The 19,485-nt window shown below is 44.5% G+C and overlaps 1 protein-coding gene across 4 annotated transcripts in view; it reads left to right on the plus strand.

Moving 5' to 3' along the window:
• Nucleotides 1-16,654, plus strand: part of PLAAT3 (phospholipase A and acyltransferase 3) — a 31,213-nt gene extending 14,559 nt beyond the window's left edge. For all 4 annotated transcript variants that reach the window (XM_061165095.1, XM_061165105.1, XM_061165119.1 and 1 more), the window contains exons 3-5: nt 3,933-4,035; nt 6,579-6,847; nt 13,686-16,654. In XM_061165095.1, coding sequence (XP_061021078.1) covers nt 3,933-4,035; nt 6,579-6,847; nt 13,686-13,787 — 474 coding nt within the window. In that variant the 3' untranslated portion in view covers nt 13,788-16,654. The remainder of the gene's footprint in view (nt 1-3,932; nt 4,036-6,578; nt 6,848-13,685) is intronic.
• The last annotated feature ends 2,831 nt before the right edge of the window (nt 16,655-19,485 follow it).

Consider the following 19,485-nt stretch of genomic DNA (forward strand, 5'->3'; position numbering starts at 1 on the left):
GTCTGGTCTCTGTTGCCATAGAGAGAAAACAGCATTGGCCACAACTGATGGGCATGGCTGTGTGCCAATAAAACTTTATAGACACTGGAGTTTGAATTTCATATAATTTCTTGTGTCACAATATATTCTTCTTTTGACTTTTCCCCCAACCATTAAAATATGTAAACATTATTCTTTGCCAGCAGACAAAAATAAGCAGAGGCACACAATGGGCCCAAGGACTGTAGTTCTCATATTTCTAAACTTATAACATGATTTCTTGAGTTTTTAATTTTGATTGAGCACAGTTGGCTGTGTGTATCATTAAGCAGTTGTTTCTCCAGGTAGAGTTTAGTGAAAGAGTGTGAATTATTCATGTCTTCTGTTCATGGCAACCTGTCCTCACTGGTCCTTGCAAGATGTCTTGTCTTCTGTTTACTTTTAAGTTCCATTATATCATCACTTTTCTCTCCATCTTCCCAATGGCTAGCTAGCATCCCAATATGTTTAATAAGTATTCTTTAGTTTCTAAAATGATGTGTGTGTTTTTGAGATTCTTTTGTTGTTGCTTTTTAAAAATAATTTTTTTGGGTATGGTTCTGATAAGATGTGTATTATTGGTTTGTGTGTGGGTGTCTTTAATTTATATAAGTGGTATTTTGCAGAGCTCAGTCTTCATTTTTCCACTCAGCACTGTAGCTAAGATTGTCCATGTGGTCTCGTGAACATCGAGTCCTTGCTTCTAACTAGTGCACAGGGCCCCGTGGGTGAATCCATCACCTTTCAGATCATTTTTAAAAAGAAGTTTCCTTGAGTGGTGGCATGTTTTAAGCTAGTGCATATTTGGAAATATGTGCCTTTTCCCTTTTATTAGAGAAAGGCAATATGATTGAGTATTAAAAAAAGCACAGCTTTTTTTGCTTTCAAACTGTAGATTTCCATTTTTCAAAGTTAAAAAATTTTATTAATTAAAAAATTAGGGTCAAATTTACTCCCTTTGGTGTTCAGTTCAATGGGTTTTGATAACATATACAATTGAGTAACCATTCACCATGATCAAATACAGAATAGTACAGAAACTTTCATTGCTCCAAAATCCCCTCATACCCCTTCCTTGTTCATCCCTTGTAGCCCCTGGAAATCATAGGTTACTTTTCTGTCCTAATAGTGATGGCTATTTTGGAATGACATATAAATGGAATCACACAGTATGTAGGTTTTTACTGTATGTAGATTTTTGGTACGACTTTTTCTCATTTAGCATCAGTATTCAGTGTTACAGAGTCTGAGTTTCTTTGTAGATATTTTTGTTGCTGTGTGTGTGTGTGTATAGTAAACATGTTTCTCTGCATAGGTCTTCTTTCATTGTGATTTGCTTGGGACACAGTGAGCTCCTTGGGTCTGCATACCTACAGGCTGCTTATTACTTGACAGCATATTAAGTGAAAATGTTAGTCGCTCAGTTGTGTCCGACTTCTTGTGACACCATGGACTGTAGCCTACTAGGCTCCTCTGTCCGTGGAAATCTCAGGCAAGAATACTTGAGTGGCTGCCATTGCCTTCTCCAGGGGATCTTCCTGACCGAAGGATCGAACCTGTGTCTCCTGCATTGCAAGCAGGTTCTTTAACGTATGAGGCACCAGGGAAGCCGTCATATTACTCAAGTCCAAAATGTCTCCTTTTCTAATCTTTAGGCTCCCTGAGGGCTGGGTCTCTGCCTTGCCTTTATGTCCTGGCGTATTCATGGAAACGCCCAGTTAAATTCCCTTCTGGGGATCCTTGAAGACCTCTAACACTTACCCAACAATTAATATACATTTTTTCCCTTTGTTTTGGAAAACAAATGGGATTTGTAAGTTGTAACCATTGTCCAGTGTTCTGAAATAGATTCTCAGTAAGGTCTGGGTGCCTTTTTCTGGGAAGATAAATTATAATTGCTGCAATAAGACAACATGATTTGTCTGTATACTTCCTGCCACGTGGGATGCTTCTTGGCAGTTTTAGTGCTTCTATAAATAGAAATGAACTGCCCTTGACCCTGCTTCACAGCCACTGTAGAGTGATGATGGGCTATTCCAACTACCCATCATTGCTGTCCTAGGGGAGGCCATACATGGGGAAGTCCACACTCCCTACTCATCTTTGCTGGAATCTCTCAGTCAGGCCAGAGTTGGGAGGTGGGATGTGGACAGACCCCTATGGGTCTGACCCCTAAGAGCAAGGGGTGAGCAGGAAAGGACAGAGGGCCCGAAAAACCTCTGAGGGGCTCTATCTCCAGGTGTCCCAAAGAGATTTACGGTTGGTTAGGACGAGGGAAGTCCAGATCAGAGTGCCCCCACCTCCAGCACTTAGCACAGTGTCTGGTACTGGGACCTCAGTACACTGAATGACAGTGATCTTGAAGCTCTCCTGAGTGCTCTCAGGCTCTGGGCCACTGCTCCCATCACAGAGCGGGGGTCTGAGGAGCGTTTCAGCATCCTTCCCATCTTCCCCTGCACACGCATGCACACCCTCACTCCCACACACACCCACTGTGATTTAATGAGAAATGTGTATTTAGTCCTGGTCCCAGGTTCCTGCCACAGAGCTTCTAAAGCCCGAATAATTTCCTGAGCAGTGGGGGAGAGAGGAATGCGTTTCATCATTCAGAAGAAGCCCTTTTCAACTGACCAGGTGACCAAAGAGCTGGAAGTAGCATTAATCACCAGTAGGCAATGATCTCATCAACCGAGCCTACATGATAAAGCCTCCATAAAACTGCTAAGCTGGGGTGTTGCGGAGAGCGTGAAGGTCCTGGAGAGCAGTGGTCCCCAGAGGGGTCAGGGATGCTCTGAATCCCCGCCTGCCCCACAGCTTGCCCTCTGCATTCCTGAGTTGCATATTTTCTAGTAAACTGGTCATCTAGCAAGTAAACTATTTCCCTGAGTTCTGTGAGCTGTTCTGGCAAACCACTGAACCCAAGGAAAGGGGCTGTGGGAACCATCAATTTATAGCCAGTTGTTCAGAGCGCAGGTAATAACCTGCAACTTGCATCTGGCAGCGGAAGCTCAGTCTCCTGGGACTAAACCTGTGGGGTCTGGGCTGACTCTGGGCCGTCAGTGTCAGAACTGAGTTCAACTGTGGGACGCCCAGTCAGTGTGCACCCAGGATTGAATTGCTTAGTGTGGGAGACCACAATCCGGTGTCAGAAGGAGAGGAGTGAGGACGGTGCAGAGGAGAGTGTTCCTTCGCTTGTCACACACGCACGCAGCGCTCTTACCCTCAGGATGAGCAGTCAAGGGCCCATTACTGCCAGAGGCTGCCACCACCCCTCGCCAGGCTCTGGGTCGGGTAGGGGAGTGTCTGTGGAATACCATCCCCCGAGATGTGACGGCCTCTGCAGGGTCCCCAGGTGGGCAGCTCTAGGCAGATAACCCGTGTGCTTGCCTGAGGTCACTGTGGGGGTCAAGATGATGGCCTGGGAATCAGGCGGCCTCACGCTGAGTCCTGGTCACATCACTCAGGGGCTGTGTGGTTTTGCAAAATCTCCTTTCCATCTCTGAGCCTTGATTTCCTCTTTCATCACATGGGGTTCACAAAAGTGCCCACCTCGTAGGCGGGTTGTGTGAATTTATTGAGCTGCACCTGTGAAACACTTAGCAGAGTGCTTGACTTAGAGTTTGAGTTCAGTAAATAATATTAAGAGTAACAAGAAGGTAGAAGCCCCAGCAAATGAAAAAACCCTTTAGGTGTGCACTTTGCAAGTCGTAATGACAGATGGGCAGGCACGTAGTCCCTGAAATTCTGGGACACGTGTGTGAAGTGGGCCGGGCACCTATGTGGCCGGGTGGACTCGGGAGGATGTCCTGGAGAGCTGGGAGATGAAGGCCGCTGAGCTGCTCCCTCTGGGCTGAGCCCTGCCCCAGTTCCCAGCTCTCCCATCACCTCTAACAGCCCTTTTCTTGGTTTTGCAGCCTGAACCCCAGCCTGGAGACCTGATTGAGATTTTCCGCCCTTTCTACAGACACTGGGCCGTCTACATTGGCAACGGATATGTGGTCCACCTGGCCCCGCCAAGTAAGGGCACCCAGGGCCTCCACCATGCTGAGGCCAGAGCAGGGGGGATGGGGGAGCTGTGGGTAACCGGGGACCCCAACATTATTCTTGTTCTCCAACAAGACTTCAGCCACACTGGCCTTCTTGCAGCCTTCCTTCCTGAGGTCCCTGCTTTTGCTCTCCCTTCTGCTTGTGATGCTCTTTCTTGGCTCTCAGCGCAGCTACTTCCCTTTCATCATTCAAGTCTCAACTCAAATGGCCATTCCTGGGCGTGGCCCTCCCCAGTCTGAGCAGGGGCAGCCTCCCATGGTCATCCTCTCTGTGTGACTTCACCTAATCTTCCCCATAGCCTTTTCAAAACCTAAAAGTATTTTATTTTTTCTATTTGTTCATTGTCAGTGTCCTTTTACCAGAGCAGAAACTAGTTGAGGGCAGGTGGGCTGTCTAGTGCATGTTCCTCTTCAGCACCTTGGACAAGGCCTGGAACATAGTAGGGCCTCAGTATTGACTGACTGTGCTGAGTGGGTGTTACTGCTGGACAGGAGACAGGGAAGGCATGACAGGGATCTGGGTGGACAGTGTGACACCCATCACTGGGTGCGCGATGCTCCTTAAAGGGAAAAGATGCTCCTGTCTGCATCTTCTCATTGGAGCTTCACAGGAATCTTGTGAAATAGGTGAGGCAAGGGGGACTGACCTCATACTACTGAGAAAATGGTGGAAGTCAGAGCCGGAAGGAAACTTAGAGAACAACCCAGTGCTAATGAGAGCGGATACTTGCTGGGCACTAACCCTGTTCCAGACACTGGGGGAGGCACCTTAATGAGTCAGTTTCTTAAATCCTTGCAGCTCCCCGTCCACCACTGTAGGCACAGGTGGAATTTATTGGGCCTTTTCTACAGGGAATGACGGTGCAGAGAAGCTAAGCAACTTGTCCAAGGTCACATAGCAGGAAAGTCCTGGAGGTGGGACTCAAGCCCTGGCTCTGACTGTCTATTTCCTGCCTTTAAACCCGAGGCTCTACTGTCAAGTCTGAGCTTCCCCCAAATTCAGTCATCGAGTGTTAGCCATATCCAGGTGCCCTTTCTCCAATTGTTTAATTAGTATTTTGTTTAATAGACTAACTTTAAAAAGTAAAATAATTCTTTTAAAAGGAACTTTTAAATTCCTAAATTGATGTGTGTTCATGAATCCATCTTAGCTTGTATTTGTGGATTCCCAGTGTTGGCTCAGCTAAGTTAAGTGACAGGTCAAGACCGTGCAGTGATGGGACCAGAATCAGCACCCATTGCTTCTGCCTCCGAGCCTGTGCACACCCTCACCAGGGAGGCACCCAGCGTGTGGAGTGTAAGGAAGCCCTCACTGTTGGGTGTTGACTCTGAACTTGCACCTCTGGAGCTGGACCTCCCGAAATCCTGTGCCCTAGGCACCTAGCTTGCCTCTCCCCAGTCCCACCCCCCTACCTGCCCGACAAGGGGCTGCAGGTGGATGGGCCTCCGGAGCTCCCCTGATTCGGTCCCCACGCTGACCCTTTCAATAGACTCAGGGCTCAAAAACAGCATCATCTCTATTTACCTCACTGAATTCGTTAGACACCTCCTGCCCTACTAGGAGGAAATCTGAATTCCTTGATTTTCTAAATCTCAGAGTTGTTCTCAGGGCAGAAGGGTTCAGTCCTCTTTGGAAAGCCAAGCAGAACAGGACCTGGACACTGATCAGACCCTCTGGCCATTGCTTGTTGCTGTCACCTGGTGTCACAGTGCAAGATGGGTCATGCCCTGTGTAATGGGATGCTTCCCCTCCTGGGAGAGAACTGTGGGTTCCTGATCATGGCAGGGCCACAGAGGCTGTCTGAGGGACACAAGTATCCTCTGTGATGTTCCCTGTGGTCCACCTCTTTAGTGCAAGCCCAGTTTTCAGTCATCATACCCTCCCTACATGATATAAGCTGGTGACCTCAAGAGGGATCTCTGTGTGGGCACCAATTTCACTCCACACCATCCTGGCTCCTGTATTGGCCTCAAATCCCTTTCTTCAAGGCAGTTTCACTTCTGGAAATCTGTTGCACCTTCTAGCCCCTCAGCGTTGGCCAGGGCCATGCCATTGTACCCTTTGAATCTCCCTGGTGTCATACCTCTAGGAGCAGCCGTGGGGCTTTGGTCCCTTTGCTCCAAGAGAAATGGGATCTGTTCCCCAAATCCATCCACCTTTTCTGCAGTCATCAGCTTTGTGTGTGTCAGGGAAGTGGAGTCTTGGCGGGATCACAAAAAATTAAGACTCCGTTCTCCCAGGGAGGTGGGTGTGCTCAGAGCCTTTATTTGCACAATCAGAGGGCCACTGGAGGGTCACAGGGTGTACAAGGCCAGCTTCTCTAGGTTAAAAAAATCACAACAAATTATGGAACTTCACTCCTCATTTCAGATAAGGAAACCAGGGACTAGAGACCACAAGGGTCTTATCCAAAGCCACACAGCTCTGACCCTGACTCATCTGCTCATCCCCTGGTGGGTGCTAGGCTGGGGGCCGGCCCAGGACCGATCGTGTTCCTCATCCTGAATCCACAGGCGAAATCCCAGGAGCTGGTGCGGCCAGTGTCATGTCTGCACTGGCCGACAAGGCCTTCGTGAAGAAGGAGCGGCTGTGTGACGTGGTCGGGAGAGACCGGTACCACGTCAACAACAAGCATGACGGCAGATACTCGCCATTGCCTCCCAGCAAAATCGTCCAGCGGGCAGAGGAGCTGGTGGGCCAGGAGGTCCTCTACAAGCTGACCAGCGAGAACTGCGAGCACTTCGTCAATGAGCTGCGCTACGGGGTTCCCCGCAGCGACCAGGTGGGTCCTCAGCGCGTCCCCTTCTCCATTTTCTCAGCTGATGCAGGCATCAGTGTGGACTTGGCTGGGGTGGAGACAGGCGCACAAACAAGACAGGATAGCAGAGACAGAACTCTGCCCTCAAGAGTATCACAGTCAGGGTGGGGACAGGGGTGAGGTGATGGGCACCGCAGACAATTGGCGTTAGGGGATGCTGGCTGAAGGCTTGAACACAGGCATCACTGTCAGCTCGGTTGCCCAGCCATCCCTGGCTGCCTGGCCCTGACATGGACCCTTCCCACAGCCCCAGAGGCGGTTTTTTTTTTTTTTAATTGGTAATCTTTGTTCTTTATTTATTTATTTTCCCATTTATTTTTATTAGTTGGAGGCTAATTACTTTACAATATTGTAGTGGTTTTTTGCCATACATTGACATGAATCAGCCATGGATTTACATGTATTCCCCATCCCGATCCCCCCTCCCACCTCCCTCTCCACCCGATCCCTCTGGGTCTTCCCAGTGCACCAGCCCCGAGCACTACTAACGCATATATATGGAATTTAGAAAGATGGTAACGATAACCCTATATGCAAAACAGAAAAAGAGACACAGATGTACAGAACAGACTTTTAGACTCTGTGGGAGAAGGCAAGGGTGGGATGTTTAGAGAGAACAGCATTGAAACATGTATATTATCAAGGGTGAAACAGAACACCAGCCCAGGTTGGATGCATAAGACAAGTGCTCTGGGAAGACCCAGAGGCGGGTTTTATTGTTCTGCTTTTACAGATGCAGAAACTTGAGCCCCAGAGCACTTGTTGGTGGCCTTTCATGTTATCAAACAAATCAGTGTTATCTCTTTTCCTGAGAGCTGTCTCCAGCTGTGCTGATAAGTAGCAGAGGTGAGATTTGAATCCCAGGTCTGTCTGACACAACTTTTCCTGCTTGTAAAAAGCACTGTGCTCAGAACTGCCGTAACCCAAGGGGCAATCCAGGAGCCCCCAGGAGATGTTTATTTACTTAGTTGATTTTAGCCATGGCTACTCTCTTTTTTGAATCACTGCTGGGAAACTAACTTGCTCCTCATTTTCTCTCCCTTCCTCTCCTCCTTTTCTGGCCCTTCCTCTCCTCTTGTGTGTGTGTGTGTATGTGTGACAACATTATTTCCTAAAGTTCTTAGATGCCAGTTGATGCAAAAGAGTATGATTTTTCTTTTTCTTTTGATGAAAGGTGAGGTTAAGATCCATCAGGTTGTTGATTTTCATTACTTTATAACTTTTTGACATTTGGTGTCTTCCTTGGTCAGTGTGGTGGTCAAGAGTGTGGGCTTCTGGAGTCAGGCAGGCCTGGGCTGGATGTGAGCTCTGCCTTTTGTCAGCTTTATGACCTTGGGGATTGATTCAAGTTCTCTCAGGTTAAATACCACTCTTGGTGGTTTAGTCGCTCAGTCGTGTCTGACTCTTGTGACCCCATGGGCTGTAGCCCACTAGGCTTCTCTGTCGATGGGATTTTCCAGGCAAGAATACTGGAGTGGGTTGCCATTTGGTAAAGTACACGTGATGATATTGATCTCGGAGGGTTACTGAGTGAATTAGATAAGAGCATCCTTATGCTTAGCATAGTGGCAACTAAGAGAATTCTCTTAATAAATTGTGGGAGTTGAAGTAGTCATAATGGTCCTCATTTTCATTCTTTCTCTTGGTTCACCCAGTGTCTTTTCCACTGGCCTGTCTGGGCCACAGTGACATCCTGGGGAGGCATTCAACAGCAAGGATCATGCTCAGCCTTCTTCCTCATACTGCTGATAACCAGTGGTGTTTACTACACTGACCTGCATGCTGATTACTTCACCCATATACATGTGCATATATGCAATAAATATATAAGTATGTATATGTGAATGTGAAAGGCGATTAATATAAAAATTGAGGAATATCAAGTACACCCCTGCCTAGGTATGGACAGGATAACACTGCCAATGTTTGGTGAAGAGTTCCAGAATCTCTGGGTCACAGTCTGGATTCAACTTTTCTGACAGTTTATGAGATCCTCCTTCTGGGAAAGTCATTGGGCAGGTCCATGAGAGGAACCTCATTAGGTTACAAAGGTGATGCAAACAGAAGGAATCTGGGGATGATGGCATCAGTACATGTGTCTATTGGGGAAAATGACCTTCAAAACCTTTGTCCTGAGTCACATTTGATGCATACTGTCATCCTAGTATCTGTCTTTACTAGTAGCCTTTAGAGACACCCTTCAGTTTTCTCCTGTATTAATGCTTTTACCCTCGAGAAAGCTCACATCTTTCTCCTTCTTGGATTACTCTCTAGTTTTGGTGGAATACCACCTTGAATAGGTTCCGAGAAAGGGTGCATTTAAAAAAGACTGTGTGTGCCTGAAGATATCTTCATTTTATCCTGTTTTATTGATAGTTTGACTGGGGGTGGAATTTTAAGCTGAAAAAAAAGTTTGCCCCAAATTTGAAGGTATCGCTCCATTGTCATGTCATTTAAGCTACTGTTGTTGAGAAGTCTGAATTCGTTCTGATTTTCGAGCCTTTGTATGTGACCAGTTTTAGCTTTCTGGAAGCTTATAGACTCTTCTCTTTATCTTCAGCATTCTGAAATCTATCAATGATAAACCTTGCGTGGATCTGTTTTCATGAACTGTGTTGGGAATTTGATGACTCTTTTCAGTCTGGAAACCCCAATTCTTCAGTTCTGGGAAGTTTTCCATTTTCTCTTCTTTTATTCCGGAGGTTGTACCCCTAGACTGCTCCTCTGATTTTCTTTTTTTTAAATTTTTATTTATTCATTTCTGACTGTGCTGGGTCTTCATTGCTGTGCAGGCTTCTCGTTGCGACGGCTTCTCTTGCTGCGGAGCGTGGCTCTAGGGCACATGGACTGAGTAGCTGCAGCGTGTGGGCTCAGCAGATGCGGCTCCCGGGCTCGCAGCGCAGGCTCAGTAGTTGTGGTGCATGGGCTTAGTTGCTCTGTGGCAGGTGGGATCTTCCCGGGTCAGGAATGGGACCCGGATTTCCTGTATTGGCAGGCAGGTTCTTTGTTATTGAGCTACCAGGGAAGCCCTCCTCTGATTTCCTTATCTTCTCTCTCCTGTTTTCCAATTATTTATCTTTTTAAATGAGAAAACTAACATTTACTGGTATATTTGGTTTAATTAAGGAGCAATGATGACATCAGGATAAAGAGAAACTAACACTAAATGAATCAGATTTCATCATTCGTGGTACTACATAACAGGTCTAACTGAAGCCAGTTAGACCTGGCTTCAATTTCAGGTAAATGTCCACTCTCTTACGCAGCAGTAAAATAAAAAAAAAGAGATTACTGTACACATTTGGGAAGTAATAAATTTAGGGTGTTGTATCAGGAAGATTTGGTAGATTTATAAAATATCTCTTAATCATGTCATTTTTAGTTGTCCTTTAGTGATTATTAATAGACTGAAGAACAAATTCATAAGTTCATATAAGTAGAACATTTTGACACAATATTGTTACATAATCTAGTAAAATACATTTGTCAGTACACAAAAATAATATTTAGAGCGTTTAAGTACAATTCCAAATCTTGAGATAGTAAAAAAAACCAAGAAATATTTGTGTATTGTTCATTCTTTCTACGAACATCTTCCTGAAAAATGAAGCAACACTGACTAGACACATTTCTCTTCCTCAGACTTTAGCCTGAGGCACCACTCATACACCTGAAAAGGCAAAACAGCATCAACAATTCTTCTGGACCCCCTTCAGAGAACATGAAAGCAGGATAGACTATGAAGCAAGAGGAGGTGCCATTTAAACTGTTTCCAAAGATTTCCTCTTTTACTTTTTGGCCTAGATGAGGGTTTCTCAACCTCAGCACTGTTAACATTTTGGGCCATTGACAATGAAGTTAAGCCTTCATTGTCCTGACTTGCTCTGTGCATTGCAAGATGTTTAGCAGCATCTGTGGCTTCTACCCTCTAGATGCCAGTAGCCTTCCCACCCCCAGGTGTAAGAGCCAGAATGTCTATAGATATTGACAAATATCTCCCAGAGGCCAGCCTGTCCCCTTCTTGAGAATCACTGGCCAAGGCAAGCAACGATCATAATACACGCTGTGGCCAAATTAAAATGCAACTTCTGCACTTGTCCCGTCTCACCAGAGAGGGTGAAAGTAGCGGGTGCTGGACAATGTCCCGCAGTAGTTTTCTTTGTAATCGCTGTCAAAGCAGCAACTCTCTTTTTCATTTAACTCATGAGGACATTTGTGTTTGTGTTAAAAGAATCTGATTAGTCATTGTGTTTATTTGTGTTCAGCTCTTTAAAGCAGACTAGATTTTCCTTCAACAGACTACATGTGACCCATCTAACTTTCCAGTTAGAAAGGGAAGCCATGGATTAAAACTAAAATGTAGTTTGTGCTTTCCACGCCTGAGTATTCTAAAACAGATTCTCCTATTTTCCATCTACCTACCTAAAAATACTCAGGTTTCAAGAAATGTATACTTAGTAAGTTTTTGTAAATAAGCCTTCACATTGAATATGTGAATATGTTCACATTGAATATGTGAATAAGTACATTGAATATGTACTTTAAAAAAAAAGCAACTAGGAGCTACACACTCAGGCTGAAGTCTATTCTGTATCAGATAAAATTTTAAGATAAGTAGAAATTGAAGATTTGGCCAGTGGTAATGTGTATATTTCATAAACCTGGATAAATTGCAGGGCATTATTTAAAAATTACTCTAAGTATTAAAGCCAACTTGATGTCAAATATTTTATAAACATTCTTAGTTTGTAACCGCTGATAGTCTAAATTCAGTTGCTCTATGAGTAATATTACTCTTCTTATATCCACTTACAACATGGCTGAAAGTAAAGAAAGCACATTCAAATTGTCTTTTTCCTAGAAACAATTCCAGGGCTTAACTCAGAATGGACGTTTTAGCATAAGCAGCTAGTTGTCTGCAACCTGATAGAATTACAGTTTGACCACTTTAAAAAAAGATAATGAAGGACAATTTTTCTCTTTCATCATATTCTGATTGAAGACCTCTGATGCACACCATGTAGCCTATTTTCATGATGAGAACTCCTGCAATTTCAGCACAGTGGCTGGGCTGGACCCAGCAGCCTTGCAACAAGAAAATCATCAATGGCATCTGAAGGTAGCACTGTCTCTCCCAGGAAGATCATTCTTTCTGTAAAACTTGCACCCTCAGGACTAACTATATACTACTTTTTGTATTTAATTAAATACTTTGTACAAAGCAGGGGCACAAACAATGAGGCTATTGTTGTTTTCCTTGACAAAGTACCTTTTGTATGAACTGGCTCCATCAGCATTTCTTCTCACACTATGAGGTTCTGTAAAGAACTGGGGGCTTATTGTTCCTACTCCATTATCTGCAAACCATTTCTCCCACCCTGACACGTAGCTTAGCAAGGAAAACACTGGATACAAGTGGTTATATGCAGGTTCCCTAGCAAGAACGAAACAGAACCATGGGTGCCATAAAGCCTGGCTAATTAGCTTTCACAGGAAACTCTGAAGACTGACTGACAGTGGAACTTAGGTCAGTTGCCTCATTCAAACTTTTGTCATCATGTACTCTGCTGCCAAGGATACCAGTTCTGGATACCTTGTGATGTTAGTTACACTGGTATATTTCCTGGAATTTCACATAGCTTTACTGGACACATTTATGGCTCAGATAAGCCTGGGCAGCGCCAAGATACGTATTTTTTAACCATTGAAGCTTTCCAAATTGTTCTTTCTGTTGGGCATGTGTGAGTTTTGCAGCCACAAAATATACAACCTAGACAAGCTCTGTGCTTAGGGTTCCAAGGGCAGAGTTGGCGGGTCATGTAAGGATGTGGATTTTGGGTTCCAAGTCCACATTTTCACCCTTTATATTATTGAGATTTCTGATATATGGTTTCATTGGATTTCTTGGCATCAAACCACTAAGGAAATCTTTTCCTTTTTGAATCTTGATTCTGCTTAAATGCTTGGTTGGTTTCAGGGGAGATTTCTTGATCCATGTTCATGATACTCTTTTAGTTGGGAGAAGTACAGTTTTGCTGATTGGGGCATTGTGCCTTCATTGCAGTTAGTGTTCTCCAAGTCCTAGTGAAATTATGTCTAAAACTAATGATTTACTTTATTTTTAGTTGGAGTTCAGGAAAGAGTGAAATTTGACATATTCAATTTTTACCATGAAACTTACTCTTACTTTTGCCCCAGTGTTTTTTTTTTTTTTTTTCTATTATAAGCAATACAAGTCAGATATCTTTTTTCCCCCAGATATCTTAATAATTTAAAGTCTAACATCACTACTCTTTTTCAAAGTTGAGTCATCTATTTAAGAACATGCAAAGGTCAATGGTTGGCTGGACTGTGCTCTGGGGATTCAGCAAGGATGAAGATAAGTGAGGGATTTGTAGGACAGAGGTCAGAGTTTATTGAGGATTCAATAGCAATTTCTTTTCAACTTTACACTTACTTCAAGAGCTCCCTGTTGGCCAGCCAGGATTTCAACCATCTGGCTCCGTCTCCCTGTCCTTTCTACAGCCACCCTCTGGGGCTCTGTCTGCTTTAAAAACTCACAGGGTCAAAGGAGTTTCCCTCTTCATGCCTGTGTACTTTGTTGGCAGCTGGCCCCATCCACCAAGTGCTTTCCCATCCTGTCCTTCTCTCCCCATTTCCCTGCCAATATTTGTTGACTCCTGAGTTTGTCAAGGAAGCTAAGGGGCATGTCCAGCTCCCTGAGCTGGATGTCCTTGTTGAATGTACAGTCTGTTCTCAGCTTCCTGACACAGAGTCTGACTCACTGTCCTCTCTCTTGCAGGTCAGAGATGCCATCATGGCAGTTGGCATCGCGGGAGTGGGCCTTGCAGCCATGGGCCTCATTGGAGTCATGTTCTCAAGAAACAAGAAACAAAAGCAGTGATTTTATACAGTCCTGTCTGCAGTGACTTTATACATTGAGGGGGTCTTTTTTTCCTAGAGGGTTTCTGCGTTGGTTTGTAGTTTTCATTCTATTTTACAATAAGGTTTATTTTCACAAGAATAAAATAAAGCCCAGTAAGGAAAGATTTTACTGGGGATAATGCATCAAGAACTGCCTGGCATGAAGTCTGTTGAGGTTGCAGTGAGGCTCTGTTCCTGCTGATGCCAGGCTGTGCTCTGGGTCTTTGGTGATTTTCTCTCACTTTCTATTTGTGGGCTGTGTTCTCTACCTGCAGGAAAAAAAGTCCAGCTCTGGTTATCTTAAGTAATGGGTATTTCCAGTTGTATAGATACAGGTGCGCAGCAAGGAAGACAGACAAACCTGGCTGATATGCAAGAACACGAACCAAGGGAAACCAGGACCCTTGACCTGGAACTAGACCCAGGCCGGCTTCCAGGAGTCAGCAGCTGGAGTCTGTAGATGTCCAGTGGGGCTCAAACCAAACCAAACCACAGCCATAATGAAAAGTATATGCTCTGGCCAGTCTTGTTTAAAACCTCCCCTGGTCTCCGCAGCTTTTCTCTGCCTTATCAGTTCCACCCTGCAGTGATCCTGCGTCCTCTCCTCTTGGGGCTTGTCACAGCCCCCAAGTCTCTGATCCCACACCCACTCCTGTGGCTTCTCTTCCCATATCCGCTTAGCTTCATCCCTCCCTGTGGCCTGCGAGGCACTCCTAGCACAAGCTCCTGAGAGAGAATCTGATTGGCTCACTCACCACCCTGAGCTGTCTACTGATTGGCTGACTGCCTTTGGGTCAGGTGGTCCCACTAGACCAATCAGCTCTGCCCAGTGGAGCCAGGTCACGTGGTACAAGGCTGCCTCAGACCTTATGGAGCGTGGGTGTGGATGGTCCTATACCTGACCTGCGTGCTGCTGAGGCCTCTGGGGAGGGGTTAGGGAAGGAGGTATGACCATTCGTGATTGGTCCCTTGGGGTCTGCCTCTGTTCCTCGCTGGGCTTGGCAGATGTTCAAAGTGACCAGTTTCCTGAAAGGGGCTTTTGTGGGCTCCTTAGAAGCACCCTGCTGGGGCCAATTGTCCTTCCCTCCACAAGGCAAATCATCGCCTCCATCTGGTTGCCAGTGTTTCCCTTGGCAGCCTTGGTTGTCTCGGGACCATCTGTCTGTGGAATCCTGGACAGGACTTATAAATGGCTCCTTTCTAGTTCCCTCCTGCTTGGACCATACCTGGTCTAGGAAAAGCTTATGCTCATTCTTTCCCCAGTGTTGACATAAGAATAGTTTTCTCCCAGTTAGTTTCTTTTAGTTTTATCGTAGCTCTATTGATATAACATCTCATGCCTGTTTTCAAGTTTGCCAAGCCCAAGGGACACAGGCCAAAATTAAAGGGGAGTCTCTTGAAGCCCCTTCTCACACACTGGGCGGAATGTGATGTGGACTCATGGAGTATAGATCTCCAAATTAATTATGAAATAAAAAGGAATGAGGTAGATTAAACGCAAGAAAGCAAAACAAAAGCACCTCATTCAATTAAAAAATAATGAAGCATTACATATAGAAAGTGAGATTTGTGGAAATAATCAGATAAGATGGAAGAACTAATTCCGAATATATTGGTAGTGACCATAAATATAAATGAACTAAACTTGCCAAGTAAAAGACAAACATTATACTGGGTTAGAAAACTAATCCAGGGAATACTGTTTACAGCAGATACAATTGAAATATAAGGACATAAAGACTGAAGTTAATAAGATGGGACAGTTTATGTGACAAGTCATTTGATGTCTTGAAAGCATTAATGTTATCAAGGAAAAAATTTGAGGGTGTGTATAAACTGTCCTAGACTGAAAGACATGTTGGAAACAAAGTAACTAAATGTGAGAAAGGACTATAAAAGCAATTTAGGTTTACTGGGGAAATTTGAATGTGAACTGGATAATGAAGAATATTAAGGGGAAAAAAAAAAGAATATTAAGGAATCATGAATCTTATTAAGTGTGATAAAGGTATGAGGTTTATGTAAAACACATGGTGTAAAAAATAGATGCAGATACAGCAAACATGATAAAATAAGATTTTAACTCATGCATTAGTTATATGCGTGGCCATGTTACTAGTATTTTTGTATATTAAAACATTTACATAGTAAATACCTTATAAATAGCTGAAACTTGAAAATTTAAACAAAATAAAACTTTCAAAATTATTTCAATAAATTTTATAGTAGTATTTTTAATTAAGATATACTAGGCAACTACTAACTAAAAACTGGTTAATTAGTTGATACTAATTAACTGAAAGCTGGCATAACTATATTGATATCAGAAAATATAAGCTTTAAACCAAAAATGATTACTGGACAGAAAGGATGAAAAGTGTGGCATCATGAGAAATACACTTGGTCTTTGTCCTTGGTTCTTGGCCAGAGCTCCTAAAACCCTCAGAATTTCCTTGGTGATAGGCTTTATCTTTTGCTATTTCTGAGGAGACCCCTTTGATCAACCTGAGTTTGTACTAATGGGGTGACTTAGACCATAAGATAGCCTTAGGATGGGGCTGGTCATCAGAAAGACCCAGTGACTAGAGGGTTGGAAATTTCAGGCTACTGATCTCTAAGAAGGGAGTGTGGGAGGGGGTGTTGAAGATTAAGCTCTATAAAAACTGTTCAGTGAGGAGACTTGGTGAACTTCCTGGGTGGTGAACATACCAAGGTATCCGGAGAGTGGCTGCCTCAAGAGGACATGGAAGCTCCTTGCATCCTCTGCCCCCATGCCTTGCCCTCCACCTCTCTTCCATTTGATTGCTTCTGAATTGTATCCATCATAATAAATTGGTAAACATTTAAGGTGCCTTTCTGAGTTCTGTGAGCCATTCTGGAAAACTATTGAAATGTAGGAGGGGTTTTGACGAAAGTACAGGTGAGTGGTGAAAGACATCTGATGTGAAGAGAGACAGTCTAAGGGGACTGAGTACTTAACGCTGTGAGGTCTGTTTAGTGTCAAAATTGAACCGATTCATTGAGCACCCAGTTGGTGTCTGGAAACTCAGAGAATTAACTGCTGGTGTTGAGAAACGCTCCACAAAGATTCTGATAAAACCTTCAATTTCCTAGGAAGGTATGATATTAATAATTCTAAAATTGTTTGCATCTAATAAATATCCTAAAACAAATATTAAAGATTTTGGTCTGTTGTAAGGAGAAAATGAGCAGTTCACCATAGTGGGAGATCTACATACGCCTCTCTCAGGATCTGATAAATCAAGGGGACACAAAAATCAGCTAAGATACAGAAACTTCGCAAAACGTACTGACGAGCTGATTCCATGAGCTAAACTGTGAGCTGATTCATAGAGTAAACTGTGAAATACAGATTCTTTCTGACCACACACAAAGCAATGCTTACGAAAACTGACCATGCCTGAGTAGGAGGCAGGTGGCCCTTTAGGAGGCACATCAGACCTCCTGGGAGTCAGGACTCACTCTCTGACACACACATCCTCTGCACATACAGTGCCCTCACACCCCGCTTGTGTACCTCACTCTGACTCACACCCCTGCTGCATGTCCACCCACACTGCCTTCTGGACCCCCTCTCCATCTCTCGTTTGTCTCCTAAAGAGCTCCTTTCCAGCCCAGTCATCCCACAAAGAGAGGGACTTCTCACCAGTGCAAGAAGGGCTCCCAACTGTTTACTGCAGGTCACGAACAGAGGGAGCCTGCAGGCTGGACTGGGGCTCCTTGAGGGTCAGGTTCTAGAATGTTCCCTGCCAGGGCTCCCCTCCCCTCTGGTTTTCCTGTCTCAGGTCAAGCCAAGACCGAGACTTGGAGACCTGGCTGAGATTTCTGCCTTTGGCTGTGAACACCGGAACTTCTCTGTGAGCAGGGGCTCTGTGAGCCATCTGGCTCCCTCAAGTAAGGACGGGCTCTCTGTTTAAGCACCAGGGTTGAGGTGGAGAGTGGGAACAGGTGCACCATCACGTACTTGTTCTCACTTCAGTGCCTGGCACAACAGGCACTCAAGGACCATTTGCTGACTTCATCATGCTCCCCACCCCCGCGGTGTACCAAGGGCTTGTCTTCGTTAGAAGTGAGTTCATGGGCAGACTGTTGACTTTATTCCATTAGAGAGTGGGGTTCAGTTCCAGCCAACCCCCGGTTCTTGGGAAGCATCTCTTCCTGGGTCCAGTCTCCTATATATTAGTTGTTCTGGAGGGACAAACAGGAATAAGACACAGTTACTTCTTTTCAATAGTTTACAACCGGCTGCACAGTGTAAGGAAAGGAGCGTGGGCCTCCCAGCTAGACAGAAGCAGTTTGGGATCCTCTGTCTCCTGCTCCCTGACTGTGCAACTTGCACACGTGACTGCCCCCACCACCCTGCTAAGTTCAGCTGCATCCTCTGTAGAGCAGATAATAATCCTTATTTCCGGGCTGTGTAGGGATGGAGTGAAAGCATGTGTGGGGAGGCACTGGGGCAGGCTTGGCCAAGTCCTGGACCAACTCCCTACTGTCTTCCATAGCATCACAGCATTAAAAAGAATGCCCAAACCCTGGAAACCATTAAATAGCAAAGAACTAGCCAAATAAAATAGATGTCTGCATTTAATGGCATATTATTTAACTGTTAAAACAGCTGGGCAGCACATGTGTGTATACACATGTATGCATGTGTTTATATATATATGTTTATAGTGAAAATAAGTATAAAAGTTAGACTTATTGAAGAACATTTACTAGTAGTAAATTTACCCTTTTTAGTACATAGTTCTTTGACTGTTGACAAACTCACATATCCATGTAACCATCAGCAGAACACAGATCATAGGAGAGTCACTCACCCCTAAAGTTCCCCCATGCCCCTTTGTTGTCAGCCAGCCCCTCACCCCCAGCTCCACACCTCAGCTCCTGTGATCTCTTTTCTCTCCCTATAGCTTTGCCTTTTCTAGAGTGTCATATAAATGGAATCATACAGAAGCTTGCTTTTTGTGTCTGGTTTCTTTAACTTAGCAGAATGCATCTGACACTCATTTATGTTGTAGCACATGACAAGCTTTGTTCCTTGTTACTGCTGAGTGGTACCCTGCTGCATGCATGTGCCAGCCTTTCTTTATTCACTAGCTGGAGGACGTCTGTGGAGTTTTTGATATTTGACAATAATTATCACAGCTACTATAGATATTCCCATACAGGTTTGTTTGTGTGCATGAACATGGATTTTAATTTCTTTTGGGTAAACACTAGGGGTAGGAATGCAGAATCATAGGCTAAGATTACGGCATCCAGTCCCATCACTTCATGGCAAATAGAAGGTAAAAAAGTGGACGCAGTGACAGATATTGTTTTCTTGGGCTCCAAAATCCCTGCAGACTGTGACTGCATCCATGAAATTAAAAGTCGCTTGCTCCTTGGACGGAAAGTTATGACAAACCTAGACTATATATATATTAAAAAGCAAAGACATCACTTTGCCGACCAAGGTCCATAGAGTCAAGGCCATGGTTTTTCCAGTAGTCATGTACGTATGTGAGAGTCAGAAGGCTGAGTGCTGAAGAATTGATGCTTTCTAACTGTGGTGCTGGAGGAGAAACTTGAGAGTCCCTTGGACAGCAAAGGAAATCAAACCAGTCAACCCTAAAGGAAATCAATGAACATTCCAATGAATATTCATTGGAAGG

Source organism: Dama dama, chromosome 2, assembly GCF_033118175.1.
Source record: "Dama dama isolate Ldn47 chromosome 2, ASM3311817v1, whole genome shotgun sequence".
Lineage (NCBI taxonomy): Eukaryota > Metazoa > Chordata > Mammalia > Artiodactyla > Cervidae > Dama > Dama dama.